Below are 21166 nucleotides of genomic sequence, written 5' to 3'. Positions count from 1 at the left end.
CAGTTCCAATATGAAGACATTCCTCCTTGCCTCCTGTGACTGTATGATGAAAGTTCAGGTCACACAATGGGCATGTTACTGCTGCTGTTAATTAAAGAGCTTAATTCTTCAGTCCTCAGACACAAGAAAATATTAGTGACCTCATTTCTGTGGGGTATGCTATCAGTACCCACCTGAGCTGAGAAAACTGAAGAGCATCTACTATATATATATATATATATACACTGTCAGTATTACACAGGCCCTGAACTGAGTGCACAATCCCTGTCATAACAGCAGTCAAAGCTTCATTTACAGTCTAAGGATGTGTCATAGCAAATTTCAGTCATGTGTACAGCAACAACTGTCAAAGTTGCTCATACATCTGGAATTCTAAGCCTAAATCTGTTGCTTTTGGACTTAAATGCTGTTCCTAAATGCCCCAAAACAGTAAATAACAAACAAACAAACAAAAAGGTTTAATGACATTTCATACAAGAAAAACTTTCTTCTTTTTTCTTTTTTTTTTGATACTCTTTACTAAAGCCAAATACTCTTTACTCTTTTGCTGTTGCTTGGTGGACACCTAACTGAACCAGAGTTCTGAGACACCTTTAACTGGAGCTATTTTAGAACAGCACAACAGTTAGAATTTGCACAGCATGTAAAACCAAATGCAGTGCAAGGGACAAAAGTATTTGTAAATTGAGTGAAGCCTTAGGAGAAGCAGCATCAGTAAATGTATGCCAGTGTTACTAGGTCGTGTATAATCATAACTAGGTATGCAACATACAAAGAAAAAGATTTTAGGTAGGGATTGGTGTTGTGCATTAAAAAAGTCTGTCCTCAAATGCACATTTCTACTTTTCTGTAAAATGAAAAGTTAAATAGAATGTCATAAGGGAGCACAGATCATACAGCTTGTGATTCAGCACTTTTTCTCTCAATTTTCTGCTTCATCACTTCCATGAACCTTACATTTTCAGAACTATCTCAAGTGAAAAAGTCATTTAAATGGCATTGTGGGGAAACAAACAGGTCTCTTTAACCCTTTTTTTCAGGAATACATTATTAAGTAGCATGGAGCAAGCATGCTGAAGGCATTGCTGAAGATGTCAGCCAGGCAAAGCATTAATTTCCAATAGCAGCTGTTATTCTCTAGTCACACAAACATTAACTTGAGGCCTCTTTTAAAACCTACTTACAAAGCACAACAAAGCTGCTTTACCTGGGATCTTGAATTCATAAATTATGAAACAATCCTTAAGAGGTCATTCATATTACCATGGACTAAAGTCTATAGAGAAATGTTGCAAATTAAGGACATGAAAAACCTGTATGTTTTTATTCATCAGATCATTTTTAGGTCAGGTGTAAATCCCACCAATGATGACCTATCATTAAGTTTCATAGCATTTTCTGAAAGCTCTGTGTGCCACATGAGCACACGTTCTTACAGTGCAATGTTCCATCTGTTGCACTTGAGCAAAGCTGAGAGCACCACTGCTGTGTGGTTTCTCTGCAGGGCAGACAGTAGTTGTGTTGCTTTTCACAGGCGTAAGTGGCTACTCAAAGGTGCAGAGCAATTCAGAGCTATTATGTTGTGGGAAACGAATGGCACGTACGCCTGCATGGTTAAATTCTGAGTTTAACTCACATTTTATTCCCAGTGCGATCTCTTTCCACACATAAATGGCCCCAGCCTTAGATAATGCTGTTTCCAAAATTCCCTCTTCAGTAACAGGGAAAGACTGTACGAAAGCTGGAGTGCTGCTGATGCTTAAGCTAATGATACGCCACGGGGATTTGTTTTGAAGCCCCGAGCCCACAAATGAACTATTTCAGGAGTAGCAGAAGGAGCTCTGCTATCAACACATCACGGAACCCCGCTAGAGAGCCATCAATGAGCAGTCACACTAGCAGACCTGAGGGGGTCAGTAAGTGTTTTAATCCAGCTGTGCTGCTGGCAAAATGATTCAGCTGCCTATCACACTGCCAGGCAGCTGGTGCAGGCAGAGCCATTGCAGGTTGCCTGCAGGAGACTCTGCAGGCATATTCTGAAAGCAGGAGTTATTCAGAAGTGTGATCTTTCACTCAAACCTAATTCAAAGAGGATATCTTGGGAGTATTAAATCCTAAGTAGCTTGTACAGTGTTAGTCCAAGTGAAGATGGACCATGTTGTTTTCCTGGTATTTCTTTCTCTTATTTTAAACATTTAGAGCCTGAAAGAATATATTTGAACAAAATAACTCCCACTTGGATTACTATATTCCAGTTTCCATCAGTGTTTGAATTGTAAATCCCATCATTGCTCCTTAGCTATAAAAACTTTGCTGGAAGCTGTGACTTGGTTTATAGTGGTGGTTTATAGCATTCATTGGAGAAAATGGCTTCCAACATTTTGCTCATTATTGAATTGACTCACAAGAGGAAAGGTTCTGGTTTTAGAGGGTTCTGATTTTCCCCCAGGTGAAACTGAGGGAAGGTGGGGCAGGAGACATCCTGCAGTGATTCTCCCAGCTCTCCACTATTTTCAAAGCTCAACTGCAAACTGCATTAACATTGTTTTTCATCAGAACTGTGCAGTACTTCCCCATAAAATGATGTGTGGGCTTAAAATGTGCTGTAGAACTTCACCAGTTTTTGCCACTTTGCAGTATTTTCTAATTACTTACAGGAAAAGTGCTGAACACAGAAGAAAGGCAGGTCATACTGCAGACCCTTTCTACTATTAATACTACAACCCTTTGTCTGTCTTTTCAATTTAAACAGCCTGTTAGCCTGATCATCTCTGGAAATGCAGTATCATATTCCCACCTTATCATTCCCTTACCCTGTGTTCAACAGAATATATAAAAAAGAGATGAGAATTTGACAATACTTTGTGAAGCCTATTAGCCTGGACATTACAGACTTTGTAAGGGATATTATCTGCTCATTATCCAAGGGATGTCAGCACATCCAGTACCCACACTAGAAAAGCCATGCAGCAAAAACCAAGAGGAAAAACAGTAAAATAAGTGTGCATGCCTGTAAGTGTGCAGCATCTATCAAGAATCATGTACTTCCCAGAAGATATATATAAAGTGATGTCCTGACTAAAATCTGTCAGCTGTCATCCTTGTACTTCAAATCCAAGTTCTTTTTTTTTCATTCTTGAATCTCACCTAAATTACACAAAAAAATGTCTCTTTGAGCTGGGCTTCAATTACTATGAACCTGAGAAAGAGAGTTTGTAGAAACATTTTAAGACACTCCTTGTTACAGCAATAATGTAACTTCCTGATTAGTACTTGTAGGAGGACTGAAGTTAGTAATTGAAGTCTGAACTTAAAAATGGGCTGGCAGCCACTGAGAGACATGTAAGGCACTCCCTATGTAGATTTTTACTGCTGTTTGCTTTAATGTCATCCTACTGAAACCAGCATGTTAATCAGTTCATTAGCTCTTACCTCATTGTCTCAGCACTTACTTGCTCATTAAACACTCTCAGCAGCTTCTGATTCACAATGTCAAATTAGTAGCACTGAGTGACATTTTCCCTCCATCATTTAAAACCCTGTTATGTTTAATTTTAGCCTCACACAACTTGGGGCTTTCTTCCTCTTCCTTTTCAGGCACCGAGCTCACTCATCTGTATAAAGTGACAAAGCCTAAATGTTCATAGCATTAGTAGTGAGAGAATGGGCTGGAGGGTGAGTTAAGCACTGACGTAGTGGCCAGTTGACAAAAGATGGGTGCTATGGCCATAGTAAAGTATCAGTCATAGTGACAAAATACATCTGAGCTCCTTGAAATTTATGGAGACCAGGAGAAACCTGGACTTCTTCATTCCTGCCCATCTGCTGCTGCACACCAGCACCCTGTGTGCCCAGCCCCCAGCAGAGGCCAGAGCAGCAAGTGGTGCAGCTTCAGCAACCTGGAGCCCATCTGAAAACACCACACTGACATCGTTTCTTTTTAACTCCAAGTCCACATGGGGCAGCACTGCAATTATTCTCTCCTCACATGGCAAGATTAATGCTGAGCTTTGGTACTAAGGCTGACTTGAGGCTTCTCAGCAGTGCAAGCAAAGTAGCACGAGTCTTGATCTTGAGGAGTGTGGTAGAGGAGGCAGTGTCTTGTAATGGGTGCACATTCATGATTCCTGAAGCCTAAGGCACCACCTACATTGCACCTGCCAAAAGGCGGATTTGTCTGGAATTAAGGAATATTATGGGGTTTTGCACAGGAATAAAATGCTACACATATAGTCAGCGATGTGAAATCAGTTTTTTTGACAAAGTTAGAGTACAGGATATGTGAGATGAAAGAGATCTCAGCTCCTGTTACCTCTTCCTCACCTAACTTCCTTTTTACCACAAAAGGAATAGGCTAGTGTAATTACCCTTCACTTCTGCAGTAGTCAGCAATATACCTTTTTATCATAGTAAAATGTTTTTGACTTGGCTAACAGCATGTATTTGCAATTTTTCAGAGGATTCTGTGCAACCAGGCAGTATCAATTCATAAATAATATTAATAAAATTCCATGATCCCCAGCTCAAGACCAGGGACAGGCCACAGAATTTTTCTGATTTCTTGAAAATAGATGCATGAAGTACAAAATGATTCCATAAAAAGTCATAAGTGGAAAATAGAAATTTTCACTGTTTCACTGTATTTTTGAGACCACTTCAAAATTCAACACATATTTTTATTTGATGTTCTGACTTTTGCCATATCAGTAAAATTTTTATACAAAAATAGAGCTCTGAGATCTGACTTAAATCTTGTAGTGGCACAGCCTACTGCTGGGAAATAAGACTTGTTTAAAATGACAGCAACTGTAGCAGACTGTTTGGACAGAGTTTAAGATGTGTATTTACTACAGAGCCCAGTCAGCATGGTGTGCCAGTTCTGCATGACTTACATCAGCTGCTAACTTGCCCGTATTCTGTTGCTGTTAAAAGCCTCCTGAAAGTTGCCTCTTGAAATCTGCTCTTCATGACTGTCTACTCAGCCACTCCGTGCTGCTAGTGACTTAGGGAAAGCTGAAGATATTTAGGTACATCATGCTTTCTTCTCTTCCATATTCTACTTCACAGCCAAACTCAGCCCCGAGGCACCTTCATTGCTAGGATATCTGATTCTGTGTCTTTTCCCCTTCCAGCTCAAAATCTCTTCTCTGGGTCTTTCAGACATTTAGGCATAGGGTGTTCCACCTGATTGGGATTTAGCTAAGTATCTCCTGGAGCATTAAGATGATTTTTGCAGTCAAATCTCTGAAATCCAGCCTGAAAATTTCTTCTTTACTATGTTTGCTTCTAGCATTTTTTAAATCAAGGAATTAAAATCTTAAGGCAAACCGTAATGTGAGTGGTTGTTAAAGTGAAATTTGAAAGGATAACTTCCTTTCTTATTGAGCTCTTGGGTCTATCAGCTACATGATGGATGGCATATGAATTGCTCTTCATACTCCGTACATGCATCACCGTGTCTATGTGGAATAGAGAACTGCTCTGTAGAATTGCTCCTGACTGGAAAGTTCCTGAGGAAAGCAGAGTTCTGATGCTGAAAATAACGCAGACTGACAAAGATTGCTGCCATATCCATTTATATTTTTTAGGACAGCTGACTCTTGGCTGTAAATTCAGAGAGAAGAAAGGCAATAAATAGCTATTCTGAGACTAACTGAAGTACTTAGAATTATATGAGAAAGAAACAGGTTCCCTGTAGAGAGACTCCCTGCTCACTCCCCCATTGTCAGCCCCTGCTTTCATGTGAGATACAGTCAGTCAAGGTTATTGACATCCCCTAAATCTGTAGCCAGGAACAGTGCAGGGCAACTGTTGGGCATGTTTTCAAACCAACCTGCTATCCTAAACATTTTCCATCATTTTGAAGGACAGAGTGGCAGTGCCAATCCCAGATGCAGTGACAATTCCTCTGTTTCCTATTTGAATTTAAAAATCAGCCTCTTCACACCATGTGGACAGAGCAGCAAAGCTGAATGAGAACCTAAACTAGAATGAACAGACAAAAATGTAGCTGAAGAACATTTGTGAAAGTTGAATCATCCACACAAGGTGTTCGGGCTAATGACTTCAGTATATATTGGACCAGTTTTATGAACAAGTTTAAAAGCATTTGTAGGAGAGGGCCACTGCTAATCCAGTGAATTTTCCTACCTGAGACAGGTGGGATTAAACTCTGACTTTGCAGACTTGTTCTAATTTTTTTTTCTTGTTTTGTTTTAGAGCCATGACCTAGATTGAGTGATTCCTCTGTCTGGCCATGTTTACTAGAACCATCTCTTGTACAAATTAAGAAGAGGGCCACACTTACTAGAAGTCATGCTGGGTAATGCAAACACTCCAGTCCCAGCTTCCTCTCTTTAGCAGATAGTGCTCTGTGACAGCCAACACCTCATCTTGCCATTACTTCAGTTCTGTGCAGCTTCTCACCTCTAAAACATGACCTATCTTCACAAATGCTTACTTAATTAGAGCATAATGTTTAAAGTTCAAGATACAGAAGATTTATTTCAAAGCAATATCTACTTATGTCATCTGCCTTTGAAATGCACACACCCAGGCTGGCAGTGTGTATCAGCAATGCCATTTTCTTTATTAACTGAGCTGTGGAGTGAAACAGAGCCAGCAGCACTCACAGCTGGCCAGCTGTGCTCTACTAGGTCTCACCTTTGGGTGTTACTCTAATGCCATATTAGTATTTGCAGAGCATTTTCCTGTCTTAACAATCTGCAAGTGTGTGGGGAACATGTGAAATTGTTCCTACTGTTTATAATATTTTGGAGGTTTTTTAAACATATTATCATAAAACTGTTTAAATGAGTATCAAATCAACAAATGCTTTTTAAAATTACTTTGTAAATCTTCCCTCTAATGTACAAGCACGTTATTTTCATAAGATTAAATGCACAGAAAGTGGCTTCTAGATACATATAACAATGCAGCAGTGCCAAATGAATATTTTACAGGACTGCTGCAAAACTATTACATAGCATTACAGATTTCAGCACTGCTATAAATATTCTTAGCAGCACAGTGTGTGCACAGTTCTACAGCCTGACATGTAGCAGCTTAAACTGCCACATCTGCTGACATTAGTTCCAGATGCTTGTATGTAGTAACAGGGACAAGCAACAGGGACAGGCTGAGGGACAGAGCAGAAATAACCCAGAGTGTTACCACAGATGCAAACAAGCATCTCCTGCTAGGTGCAGAGGGGTTGTGGGGTAGGGTATGCAGAGGCACAAGCTGTAACCGTATGGTGAGCCCCTGCAACAGGAGGGTCTGCAAGTCACTGGGCAACACTGGTGAGAAATGGCATCCAGCAGCTGGGAAGAAGGGAATGAGAATGAAGGAAAAGAAATCTCCTGGTCTAAGTGGTGGAAATAGAGTAGCTACAGTTCTGGTCTCTGTTTAACACTTGAGCCTCCACATGTTTAATACAAGGTTTCCTATGAGCTTTTTCACAGTTAAAATTCAGACTTAGTGACTGTACAGCTTGATCTCTTTGTAATTCTAAAAACAATGAGAATCTCCAGGTATGTGTTCTGCATGGGAATTGAAGCCTGGAGTTTATCTGTTCATGTGCTCTTCAGGTGCACAAGAAGGAGAGAAACAAGGGTGAGGAAGGAAACCACAATAAAACAGACGAGGATGCTTCTGCTTATAGTTAAAATTCTGTGAAGGTTTTAAAAATGTTGAGAGCTAAAATCCTAGAATGTTACTACAGCATTCTGTGCTGCTGGGATAGCACTAGATATGCATTTTTAGCCTTGTGAATGTTTTAATTTTTTCTTCAAATAAAATGTCATTTGAATTTTACCTGGGTTAAGGTTGATTTTTGAGTAAGAGATGAGGACTCTGTTTTGCTTTGCTTAATTCAGGTAAAATCCTGAAGGAGAAGTTGTTTTGTTTTGTTTTAAATTGTGCTGTGTGTGTTATATTTTGCAAGTCTGACAAATGCCAGTTGTTTCTCCACACCAACTGAATCTTGCACACTTCTGCAAGAACCATTTGCTCTCTCCCCCGCTACTTTAGCTTGCTTTAGAAGAAAGGCTGAGTTTGCTGAAAACATACAGTGGACTTCCCAGATGGATGCAAGTCTTACACAGTGGAAAAGCTGCTGAAGAAAGAGCCTAGAGGAGCTATTTTATCTCTGGGCAGAGCATCTGTGAGAGGAGCCTTCCTAAAATGTGGGAATGTATTTCAGTTCTATATACACTCTTGACAAGGTCTGACAGTCATGCTTGCTATCGACTGTACTGGGGCTTTTTCCTGGCAGTGGGCTTGAGTTTCTTTTCATTGAGTTTCACAGAAAAGAAGTGGAGATGATAAATATGTGTAAGAAGCTCATGGTGTACCATTCCTGTTACCATGGGGACATAATTGCAATAGTATGTAATAGTAGGTTTGTTCTTTTTTTTTTTCTTTTTTTTTGGTACATAATTGTTAACAAGAGCTTGTACTTGCTTTGAATCCATTCATCTCTCAGAAGACAAGCAGAGATTAAACATATGAGATGAGCAGAGTACAGCATAGCTAATAACATACTTCAGCTTATATTGTGTGAAAAAAATATTCTTTTGATGAGCAAGAGGGATAGGATGGCTTTTTTTCAATTTAGCTTGTGAATTCTTGTGATTCATTGATTTCAGCTCAATTATTAAATATAGCATAATTATAAAGTGCAGTTACATTCACTGCAAGTGGACAAAGTAATAACTGTGTTCTGTTCTGGTTTTTTTATAAATAATTCCTGATTCCATTGTATTCCATAGCAGACTCCCATGGAGAGGACTGAACCTTGAATTAGTGATAAATACTTGCTCTAGGTGCTGATTATCATTGTCAGTCTGACACAGGCATCCTATCCCAGGGAACTAGTAACCACTCCAGAGGATAAGATGGAATAAGGGAGCCCCTCTAGCCCCACTCTTTAGACAGTGTCAGAACAGGAGGGAATCAAAGCTTTTCAACTTGAGTTGTTTTCCTTGAGGTTAGCTGCAGAATATAGAAGTTGAGAGGCCAGGTTGTTACACCCAGATGTAATGCCAGGGCAGTATTATATCAAAGGATCTTACTCTATTTTTATTCTTGCTAATCACCTTAAAGTCATATTTGACTTTTATTAAGCCTTTCTCCTCAAAATGTTTGTAAGTCATATGGAAATGCTGTCACAGTATGTCTGTTTAGCAAACGTAAGTGGGAGCAAAGCAGGTGATTTCTGCAACAGGAAGAGGCACACAAGAGCCACAGAGAGGCATCTGACCAGACACAACTCTGAGGAGTAGCTCTGTCCACCACAAATGGACATTATTCAAGTAGCTTCAGAGAACAGATAGCAAAGTGCCATTACTCAGCCCTGACAGTCTTTCCAACTATACTGTCTTATCTCTATCTTTCCAAGTGTAGGAAAATTAAGGAGTAGCTCCAGAATTCCTTTATTATGTAACATAATCTATTATCTTTGGTGTCTTAGGTGTCTGTTCAATCTAGAATAAAGCCAAACATCACCCTGGCAATTATAAAATTCCCTGGAGAAGGGTCTAGTACAAAATACATTGCTTATCATGCTAAACATTTCTGCAGCTCTTGATACAAAACTATTACAAATACACATCAATAACTCAGAGAGAGAGGGTGAATCAGCATTACAGAAATTCTGGTTATTCCTTACTCTAGATCCTCTGAGGGACAGGTTTGAAAGTCCTCTTTTACAGGGTCTTCATTTTCAACTTCCTCGAAAAACTCATAAGGTCCCTGTTATGGTCCCCTCTTTAAAGCCTGTAAAGAATCACTGACAAAGGTACTAAGAAACTGAGTTGGGCTGAAAGGAATATAATGATGAAAACCAGCTGTGTGTACTTGCACAAATGCAAAAAGCATTGTGATGGAAATGTCAGAACACCTACACAGTCCTCTGGCTGCTGCTTTCTGCATCACAAAAGAGCAAACTCCCACCTCTGAGCAGAACCCTTGAGTTTGGTGGGGTCAGAGATGGAGTGAACACTACCAAAGCCATAAAAAAATGGTTATTTGAATTTCTTGAGCTCAATGTGTGGTTCAGTCAACCCTCCAGTGCTCAGTATTTTTTCTGTCTTCATACTTGCATTTCATAGCATTGATGGTAGTGGGTAAAAGGCCTGTTCCTTTCCTCTCAGATACTTAGTTGACACAACTGTGTAGTAATTGAGAGTAATTATGGGAAGCCAGCCACGGAAATGTTAATACTCAGGGCTGGACACAGCAAACAAGCCCAAAACAGCACTGCCATATAACTATAACACATGCAGGGGTCCACCAGCTCTGCACGTGGTTATCACTTGTCTTCCTTTCAGGCTACTCCAGTAGGAGGGTAACATAAGCAAGATGCAGATGTGATTATAGCCCATGCAGATAGGGCTTCACATCACTACCAGAGAATTTGGGAGAAATGAAATGGACAAATTCAGTATTCTTTTATTTCTTCTAGTGAGCAGCAGCATATCTTCATCCCATGCTCTTAGCACTTCCCAGTTAGGTGCTGTTGAAGCCACTTTTAACAGCCTTTCCTTTTCACAGATCAAATTCTAGTTTCAGATAACAGTCATGAACATGCAAGTATAGATGAAGAATAGATCCAAATACAGGTTTACTTTGGGCTTCTTCCAGTTATTCTTGGAAAAGAATTCTTTTAATTTTGAATAAAATTAAAAATTCAGAATAGGTAATAGGTTAAAAATAAACTATATAAATAATTAAAATTCCAAGTTATTTTTAAAAGATTTCACTTTGTGTATAAGCACTGGTACGTATATGCTTTCTGCTGCCAACCAATTGAGATCCTCTTTGCAGTTTTTTAGGGGTTTTTTTTTGCCTTTTTTATAACTCAGAGATATATTTAAATTGGAAACAGTTGGATTGTTTCATAGTCTATTCAGGCAAATATAGTTCAGGAGTTCAGGAGAAACTGAAGAATTCACATCTGTATCATCTAAATTTGAAGCGATTAACATTTGAATGTTTCTTTGTTAATACAGAGTTCATAGATAGAAAAATGTTTGCTTGCAATTCACTGACAATACTTTGTTCAACTGCTGTCAGCACTATTAGATTTATAAATTACTGAAAACTTTTTATAGTGTGTGCTGTTCCGAGAGAAAAGCAGGCACTGTATGTGCACAGATCTGAGAATACAGCCCTAAAATGAGACAAACCACCACCTACACTTCTTTTAAGGGCCATAATTCACCAGGACTACCATTTAAAAATGTTAAACCATGACTGGTTTAACATCTAGTCCCCAGGCTCCTCTGGTAACATAAGTGCTCCCAAGGATGGTGTCAGAGCTCAGGTACATCCCTTAGCAGGACTTACTGACCTCCCTTGCCATCATCCCTGAAATGCCTGCAGCTCCTTTCCTGCCAGCTCATGGGCTCACAGAGGCCACCTTACAGCAGCAGGGCACAGCTGTGATGGGGAGATATGGGTTACTTTCTCCTAGATAATTCTTCCAGCCCACAGAACTTCCAGAAGCTTTCCCAGAAAATAAATGGATATTAAGTGGTGACATGATGTATTGCCTAGTGCTTAAACGTGACAGAAATGTTGTCTTTTGTAACTGTATATTTTCAGGAAAGAGGACCATTTTTGCATATTACAGGGAGGTTATTCATTTCAGTCCCCAAACTTCTGTGCATTAAAAGCACTGTATAAGAACAACTATTAGTTAGCTAGACCTGACTCCCACAAATTATGCCCTGTGCTGTAATTTTGTTTTCTTAGCTAATTACTGAGGACTACTGGTAACTGCTAGATGATGTGATTTGGCAAATTCTGTTGTTCTCATAAAGGTTCTGCATAAAATGTGGAAAGTTCTGTTCTGGTCCCTGTACTCTATAGCAATCCATCACAACAGAAGCTGTTTTCTAGGACCACAATCATACTTTTCACAGTAAGGATGCAAACCTTCCTCACAAGTGGCATACAAGTAGATGTCTACTCACCGTTTAAGTTAATGGGGGGCATCCATACCAATGTGGTAGGGAAACAAAGAAATGAAGTACTTAGATTTTATGATTCATGTGGATTATTCATGTCACAAAGAATGATAAAAATATTAAATATGAGTGAAGCAAAACACTTTCTCTAAAAACCCAAACAGAAAAACCCCAACTGATTTGTATTACAATGCCAAAGACCTCCCCTGTAGAACCAGAAACCAGCAGTTCTGATGTTGACATACAAAGAACATCTCTAATGTCCTCCACTATTATTGGGAAGGTTTTTTTATAACCTTTAGTCACTCTTTTTTTCCTTCCTGCAAAATGCCTTAAATTAACTTTAAATTCATGGCTTCCCATACCATACCACAGAATATACACTGTGTTTAAAATATCTCTCCAGATCTAATACTGTTTGTGAAGACTAGGTAAAAGAAAGATGCTGAAGGAAAAAATAGCAAAAAAGCCAGAAGATATTTAGAAAGATGGAAAACATTTATAAATATCACAGAAATAAAGTTGCAGTTTTCTATCAGTATCTCAACACAATAGGGTAGAGATATTGCCTACTTGTTTAAATAGATCACCTGTTAGAATATTTTAAGTGGTTAGTTGAAAATATCAGTTTTTATATTTCATGGGGAAGCCTTGGTTTGCTGTTATAATGAAGTCACTTTCATAGGTATTAAACTAACAAAAGTGTCAGAAAGCATATCCCAGCACTGTTCCAGTTTTCTAAAGTTGTAGAAATAAATAATGGAAGAATGGAAATGACTGCAAGATGAAAATGAAAATAGCTTCTCCCTTTAGCTTGGAGTGAATCAAGATCAAGCAGCAAAGTGAGAGGAAAATAAGGCTTGGAGAGACTTTTTCTAATGTACACAAATGAATGCTAAAAATTAAAAGAATAATGCAGATTTGATGAAACTCTGCCACAACCATTCTTTGCCAAGAGGCTGCTGAGGTTTGATAAACAGCTTAGGAACTTCTTTAGGGCCATTTCACAACAAGCCTCATGATTTGGTTGTTTTAGTTGTCTTTCCAGATTTAAATTTATTCTTTGGTTTTTGTTCATGTTTTGTTTTGGGGTTTTAGGGGCTTTTTTTGCAGGGAAGATGATTGCTTTATAGTCTGTTTCTTTACTTCTTTGAATGACAGCATATTTTTCTTTTTAGAATTTCAAGATACTTCACATTACTATCTTTCCCAGTGGGTCCAGGGTATTAGACTGCAAACAGTGAGTTGCAGAGGCTTTGATAAGCACTGTGTGTAAGTCATTGAAGTCAACTGTATTACTTGCACTGTGTAAAATGAAACAAGGACAAAAGCCTTTGGATCTATAAATCTAAGTCATACAAGTAACCAAGGGCAATGTAAGATGAGCAAACTTTGACTAAGTTCAGATAAACATAAAAAAGTTTGCATGCTTTCATATTGCCTTTGGTCTGCACAAGAGCATTGAACAGCCTAAAGGAACAGGATTTCTCTTGAGATTCTGCTGCTGCTCACTACATCCAAACAACAATTCAGCACTTTTTCTTAACTAGAAATTTAAAAAAGAAACAGGAGAAACCAGAAAATAAGCAAAAACAGTTGTGCAGTAAATTATTTAATTAGATGGAAAATGTCTAGAGGAACCATGAAAGATCCCAACTAAAACTAAATGGTGTTATGCAGTAGGAACTTGAACATTCATGGAGATAACTTTCTTAACTGTATCATTAAATATTGATTGTTCTAGTTGAAATAAAATAATTTCTGATTAGACTTGACCAAAATGGGCACTTTCATACCCACCAAAATGTTTGACATCACAGGTCTTGCTACAGAAGTTACAAGCTAAGATAGAATTGATCCAGCGTTTTCCCAGGTTTAGTAACTAGACTGAGATAGAGATGGAACTAGTTTGGTTTTCTGCTAAGTATACAACGGATTTAAATTGAAGAACCACCAGAAGTAGAAGTTTGTGAGCAGTTTAAGCTAATCTAAATACAAACTAAGTGCAGGCCATCTGGAAATATGACTACTCAAGGAATTGGTATAGCTGACTCTTCAGTCCCACAGGCACTGGCACAAGCCATGGGGGTTGGAACAGATGGCCAGAAATTGGTGAGATCATCTCTTCCAGCAGCAGAGTGTTGAGATCAGCCTAGGACGCTCACTAAATGTTGCCTTGAGTTCCACATAGAAACATGGTATAAATTCTAGATTCAAACCAGAAAGCCCCAGAACACAGAAATGTTTTCAACAGTTGCTAAGTAAAATTGCTGAAACTCCTTAGGAAAATCTAAGATACAGTAATGAAAACTAATATCAAAAAGTCATTGGTTTTATCCCAGTGCATTAATTCTTCTAATCCTAACCTTAATATTTTTATGCTAAAGCTTTATTTAATACTGTCTTGTATGCTTTAACAGTTATGATATGAATAATTCTGATGTTAAAAGAATCTAGTCCATAAGAATAAAATTAATTTGTAAATGTTTTGGAACAAAGATGATCTTTTCAGCTATGTTTATATATCAGTCATATATATCCTAGCACAAGGAGAGTCTGGACTTTGAATACATTATAGTTGATGGAATTATAAAAATAATACAAATATGTGTCCTCATACAGAGGCAGTACTGACCTGCTCCTGGTTGCAGTTAAGAAAGCACTTGAGTATCAAATTAAAACAGTTTAATCCAACAAAAGCCTCCAGCAGATGGATTATTTTCAGTACATCCAAATATTTCCTAAAATATAGTACCCAAAATTTCATGTAATTTAGGCTTTGAAAAAAATATACATCAAATTAGGTCAAAAGAGTCCTTTATTTTCACAACAGCACAATGTTAAATTCTAGTTATGACTTCAATATTCACTGAGCTCCTCTCAAAGTTATGTCATCTGGAGGTTTAATGCAAATATTAATTATTCTGTCTTGCAGGTGAAATGAAGTGTAAACACTGATTCAGAACAGGTTACTGGGGAATCTCACAATGTAACTGAATCTCACCGTTTGGACAGTGAGCCTCCAGTGCTTATTGCTAAATTTTGCTTTGTTTTCTTAAGTCAGATATTTCCAAACATTTTCTGATTCAGATCCAGAGAGATGTTTAATATCAGCCTATTCATTCCCTATATATTGCTTTCCTGCAAGGAGCTTTGAAACAAGATTTCAGCAAATCTGAGAAGTAGATGTTTTCATTTCTTTAATCAAATTGCTTGGCATCTCTCATTTCAAGAAAATTGAAACTATAAAAACCAAAAGAAACCTCTTATTCCATCATGTTTTATTAAACCAACTCAAATGTCCCTGAAGAACATTTCTGGCCTGTTGGCTGTCTCCACTTTGTTTTCACTTCAGGTTGATCTAATTGCAAGATTGTCTGGGAAGGTTTGAAAGCAGTGACTTTTCTACTAAGGAATATAGGAATAAAGTGAACTGAAAGATACCTGGGATCTCTCTTGAAAGTTCTTACTATCTTGACGTAGAAGATTTTTTCAAATCCACTTCTTCTAAACCTCTTTCTTTCCATTTTGTCCCCCATTCTTTTCCACCTACATTCTACCTTTCTTCCAAACTCCCTTTTTATATCTGAGGTCCAGCATGCACTCCAGCTTCTCTAAGCACTACCCCAGTTTCCTTTTCCTAGCTCTCCTCTTTGTTCATGTGTCCTCAGACTGCATATTTCTCATCCTGCCATTCTTTTCCCTCCCCATTTAGCAATACTTAGTATAACATACCATGCCAGCTTCCATAATGAACAATTAATGGTTCATTAATTGTATTTTCTAGTGGACTAAACTAAGTTGGTGCAGTCAGCTTTACAGGTCCCTCACTATGTAGTCCTGATGCTAGCTTGAATATTAAGCTGCAATACCAATGAACAGAAAAACCTATCTGCAAGCATAGGATAGAAATAATTGCTAGTTTTAGAAGGAAAGGATTAAACTAAAAATGTAAGGTAGGAAACATCCACTGTTTGCAAAAGGTTTCATATGCTTTCTCCACTTTCCTATCAGCAAAGTCAGAGTGGAACGGAGCAAGGAACAGCTCCATCTGTTCTGGCAGGAATTTGACAGATCTGCTCTGGATGGGTCTAACTCCCAGTACAGCTTGCATCAGCTGAGAATCCATTAAAGTGAGCTTATAAACTACAGGAAAGTATGATGGTGACATGTTTTGTTTCTAGCTTGTTAAACCAGTAATTGTTATTGCAAGTAGCTGTCATTCCCACCAGCATTTTGAGTCTTGTTGACAATGAAGAAAACTCATCTGTTTTATAGTGTGAAGCTTAATTTACTTCATGGTTGGTATCTTTCCTGTCAATCCCAGATCTCTGAGAAAGCAATGCAGTCAGTTTTACAGCAAGCAGAATGAGCTGTAACTAAACTGCCAGTACAAAAACTCTGACTTCTTACTGATGATGATGATGATGATGATGATAATAATAATAATAATAACAACAATAATAATAATAGTGGTTACTATTATTGAAGGGGTTTTTTTTGAAAGACACATGAGACCAAAAACTCCCTTTTGAATCACAGTAGCCAAGACTGCTAGTCATTGACTATACCTAGATTGTAGTGATCTGTGAATACTTGTCCTTGAGTTGGTTTGCTTTTTAATTAAACTTGACAACCCTGGAAGAAACCAACCCTGTGAAGCTGACTGCCTGCTGGCCTTCAGCCATTTGTGTCTCCAACAGCCAACTGTTCATACAGTAGTCAAGGACATAATGAGAGCCATGTCAGGAAAATGAGGATGAGAGCATCCCACTATTAACTCTTAGAAATGCAAAGGAAACCTTTATAGTATAGATTCAAGTAGGAAAAAGGTCTCATGGGCATTCAACTTATTCAGTTCAGGAAAATGTTTTTGGTGACATAAAGAGGCCTTCTCTAAGCTCTGTCATCACCAGAAGGGTTTGGCCATACAACAAACCTTTCCCAGGGTGGTTAATATTTAAAACCACATCAGCTTAACATATTCAGGCCAAAAGCATCTATCTAGAATGATACCAGAAGTACAACTTCTGAAAGCCAGGGAAAGAACTGATCTGCTCACGGCCCTGTTTTATTTTGGAACAAAGTGCTTTTTCAAGCTCTCCTGTTCTAAAATGATTCTGAAATGAATTGTATGTAGCATAGTGCTAACAGTAACAAAACCAACTGAACAAAAAAAAACCCTGAGCATCAGGGGTTATATCCTGGTTATCAAAATAAACCAACCACTAAAGAAATGAACACAGAGTTGTACTAAGATTTGTACAACAATCCTTGGAGGGGGACTGTACTGTCCTGTACCAAAGCCAAAGTTCTTCCAGTAGCTGTGAGAATGCAGCAGGTTATTTCCCAAATGGGAGCTACAGAAAGACTTGTAAATTAAGTCTGTGGTTGGGAAGGGGTTTTATTGAATCCCATGTACTGTGCTGAGTTCTGCAGAGATACATTAAAATGTGGAAGTTTTCTCAGGTGCTCAGTTTGAACTGGCTTTGAGCAGACTAGCTAAGCTTTCCCGAAGATACTGGCCTATTGCTACCAAAGATAAAAATCTCACTGAAAACAGCTACGCAGAATGTATAGCTGCAACTGGAGACTCCGGCCAGAAGGAGCTGCTGCTGAGCACTAAAGGGCCTGATGCACTGGAAAGAAGAGCTAGATAAAAGCTCCATCACACAGATGATATGGGAACAGGAGAACCAAGTGGTTATTTCTGCCTGGTCCTTCACATTTCCTGCTGAACGTGGCGAGACACCTGTGAAGGTTTCAGACCAGTGAGAATAGTGGCAGCAGTAGCTCAGGTGGAGACCTTCAGGCATTGACCTTTGAAGCACACAGAATCTTTCCCATACTGCCCTTTGTTCTCTTCAACTTCCTTCCCACTGCCCTTTGAAGACCTCTTTCTTTGTGTTACCTTGACACATTCTAAAGGCACCAAATTAGAAGGTGAAATTCATATACCCCTTACTAATGCAGCATCATTTCTGCCTTTTGTGTTGCTTGACAAGGACAGAGCCAACATACTTTGCCTGTTGGCTTTACTGGCACTGACACTGACACAGCTCACTGCTTATGACTGCCTCCTCTCACTTCGGCAAATAGTAATTATCACACTGATAATACACATCCTAGTTTTCACCTTAGGTCTAATGAATCTAAAACTTGCAAAATATGTACAGAAACTATGAGCATTTAAACCTGTGGAGTTCTGTGTATGCTTGTGGTGACCTTTAAATGGTGTATGAAGTGTCTGGATTTTAGCAAAGAGCAGGTTGTAAAGGAACAGAAAGCAAGCCACGTGCCATGAATAATTCTTTTTTTTTTTTTAATTTTATTGTGCCTCAAACTTTAAGGATGTGATGGAAAGATAATGGCATTTTGAGGCTAACTACCTGTTTTAAGTAATTAACTTTATTGTTTACCTTAGCTGAATTAAAAAAAAAAAAATCAAACAACTTTAAACTCACATGTTGAGTTTGATCTCTGGTCAACTATGACAGAATGAAGCTTAAATTACTCATATGTGAACTCAAAAGAAGATTCTTTGTTGCATTTTAGAAGCCTGCCAAGCACTGCCCAGGAATATCTGTCAATATAGCAAAAAAATGTGGCTGCAAATACTTAAGCAGCTGAAATTTAAATCATACAGAAAGTAGTAATCTTGTCTAAATAAGATAAGAAATAATATAACTTGGATTTTGGTCTGAACACTCCCTTCCTCTCCATCCCCTCATCTCAAAAATAAGTTCTTTAGTGACCACCAGAAATAAACCATTTTGTGTTTGCGTCTCTCCCCCCCCCCCCAACCCCTCGACTAGATTTCTTGTTCTAAGCACTGTTAAGGATTCAAAAGGCAAAGTATGCACTCTGAGCTTTACTTTAAATATTTCATAAGGCTAAGAAGGTTGGAAAATGCTGACAAGATATTTAAGAAAAAGGCAAACTTTACTTTTAAGTTTACATCTTTAAAACTTGGTGTTGTGTCTTGAATTATTTGTGCTTTCCAATATCTTGTAGTCTTCCTTTGGAAATAGAAAATACTTTCCTAGATGGTTAGAGACTCACCACATCCATGATCTGCATGAGGCTGAGGGTGAAATAGACAGTGAGTGGCTGGGAGTCATTTGCAACCGGTCTCTCCAGGGGGTTGTAATTTTTCAGCAGATCTTTGTAAAGCTTCCTTTGGAACTCTCCTTGCAGGGACTCTTTAGGCACAGGAATAGATAGATAAATAATTAGGATTCTATATCAGAAAGTAAAGCTAGAACAGATGCTCTTTTCCTGCTATGAGACATCAGGTATCTCTTATTTTACCTGCTGTGTTCCCAGAAAGATGCCACTGTAATTATAGTGATAGTTCATTAGCTACTACAGCAAAATCTTAACACAAATGTTTCACTCTTTCTTTTCATTCCTGCCTGCAAGGGAGATTCTCTGTTTGATCATTTCTTGGCTGGCCAGGAGTGATGAATTCCAAATACTAATGATGCTCTGTCAGTATATGCACCCTTTGGCCCAGCAGTGAGAAGTGATGAAGAGGAAACACACCACCTGTATTCTGACACCTGTCCTGGCTGAGCTGTAACCAGAAAAGCAGAACACCGATGTGGCAGAGGGCATCAGCAAGTCAATGGGAGAAAAATGGCCACAGATTAGACTGAACCCTGCTCTCAGACTGCTTCATAATGAGAGCTCTTTGGGGAAAGTACTCTCTGTTTTCTTCTCCACTCATGCAGTTACAAATAAAGCAGGGAAGGTCTGGGATTCCTGGCAGGGATGGTAAACGCTGCATTAATATACAGGATAATATTCAGGGATTTATGTCCTTTTTACACCTCTAATCCAGGGAGGGTTTTTATTCTGCCGTTTTTCTAGGGAGAGCCCGTCCACTTGGATGGAGCAGAGTAGACCAGGCAGTTTTAGAAAGAAAGGAAATCTGGGTCAGGGAAGGAACAGGTCCTCTGGATGAGAGACCTCCCTGTCCCCACTCCAAACAGACTTTTCTCTTCCCTCTTATTTTCTAGTCCGGAACTCCCCCTCACAGAAAGCCACAGTCTGCCCTAAAGCAGCCACCATTTAAGTGCCTTGACGGAGTTTGGTCCCCTCCCCATTGCTCTGTCCGTCTCCCGTGTCCCTTCCCGCCAGCTCCCAGCGCTGGCAAGCCCGCCGAGGGGCTCGGGACATCCCCCCGCCGCAGCGTCCAGGTGTGGGGAGAGAGAGGGCTGCGGGGGAAGGGATGGCGAGGGCCGAGGACCCGCCGTGCCGAGGAGCATCCCGCCTGCCCGCACGCAGCCCCGGTTGCCCGCGGAGCTCGGCGTTCACTCACCGCGTACGAGCCCCGCCGTGGCGAGCAGCCACACCGCCAGCTCCTGGAGGCCCATTCCGGGAGACCCAGCGCGGCGAGGCAGGGTGACAGCAGCAGCGGCTTCTCCCGCCGTCCGGCCCCGCCAGCCCCGAGCGGCGCGGGCCGGCGCCGAACCGCTGATCCGGGCCCCTGGGAGCCGCCGGCGCCCCGGGGACCTGCGGCAGCTCGGCCCCTTCCTGCGACCGCACCGGAGCTCGCCCTACGGCGCTGCCGGCTCAGGCGGAGCGGAGGGATGTTGACGGCCCGCCTCCGCGTCCTGCCTCTCCGCTTGATGGATTTCCCTTCCTTCCCTAATCCTTGAGCGTCCACGGGCCGGAGGGGAGGGAGTGGACCCGCTCGCAGGCTGTTACGGCAACCGGAGGGATGCGGTGCGGTGGGCAGAGCGGCCCGGGCATTATAGAGACGAGAGCGGGGGCAGCCCCCTCCCTGCTGGGCAGCCGCCCCCCGCAGCCCTCCCCGAGCCCCGCCAGCTGACGCCCTCCCGCAGCGGTCCCGGTGCGGCGGGGCTCCGGCCCTCCCTGCCCGCGGGACGGAGTCACCAGGAGCCGAGGCAGCTCCGGGCGGGGTGGGCAGCCAGCCCTGCCCGCCCCGGTCCCGGCAGAACAGACGGCGCGCCTGGGTGCTGTGGGGTAAACACCCTACCCGCGGGAACCGGAAAGCCAAAGGGCAGAATGAGCGGCGCGGAGCTGCCCGCCCAGCTCCCTTCTTCAGCCGAGAGCTCGGTCATTCTCCTTTGCCATCATCATCAGCTGCTGCTGTGGAAGGCGTGAATTAGTCTAAGGGCAGCAGTTATCCCCGGGCAGGATAGCCACTGGCTGGGCCGAGAGGGGAA

General features: G+C 40.5%; 1 protein-coding gene across 1 annotated transcript in view; it reads right to left on the bottom strand.

Annotated features, from left to right (window-relative positions):
- LOC103528550 (neuronal acetylcholine receptor subunit alpha-7) overlaps positions 1-20367 on the bottom strand; it is a 33482-nt gene extending 13115 nt beyond the window's left edge. Inside the window, exons 1-2 of the mRNA XM_030457055.1 lie at positions 20296-20367; positions 19035-19174 (exon numbers count right to left, since the gene is read on the bottom strand). Of these exons, the coding sequence (XP_030312915.1) occupies positions 19035-19174; positions 20296-20350 (195 nt within the window). The 5' untranslated portion in view covers positions 20351-20367. The remainder of the gene's footprint in view (positions 1-19034; positions 19175-20295) is intronic.
- Between the last annotated feature and the right edge of the window lie 799 nt (positions 20368-21166).

This window comes from Calypte anna, chromosome 10 (genome assembly GCF_003957555.1).
Source record: "Calypte anna isolate BGI_N300 chromosome 10, bCalAnn1_v1.p, whole genome shotgun sequence".
In the NCBI taxonomy this organism is placed as follows: Eukaryota; Metazoa; Chordata; class Aves; order Apodiformes; family Trochilidae; genus Calypte; species Calypte anna.
The sequence above is the reverse complement of the archived record's forward strand: the minus strand, read 5'-3'. Positions and strand labels throughout refer to the sequence as shown.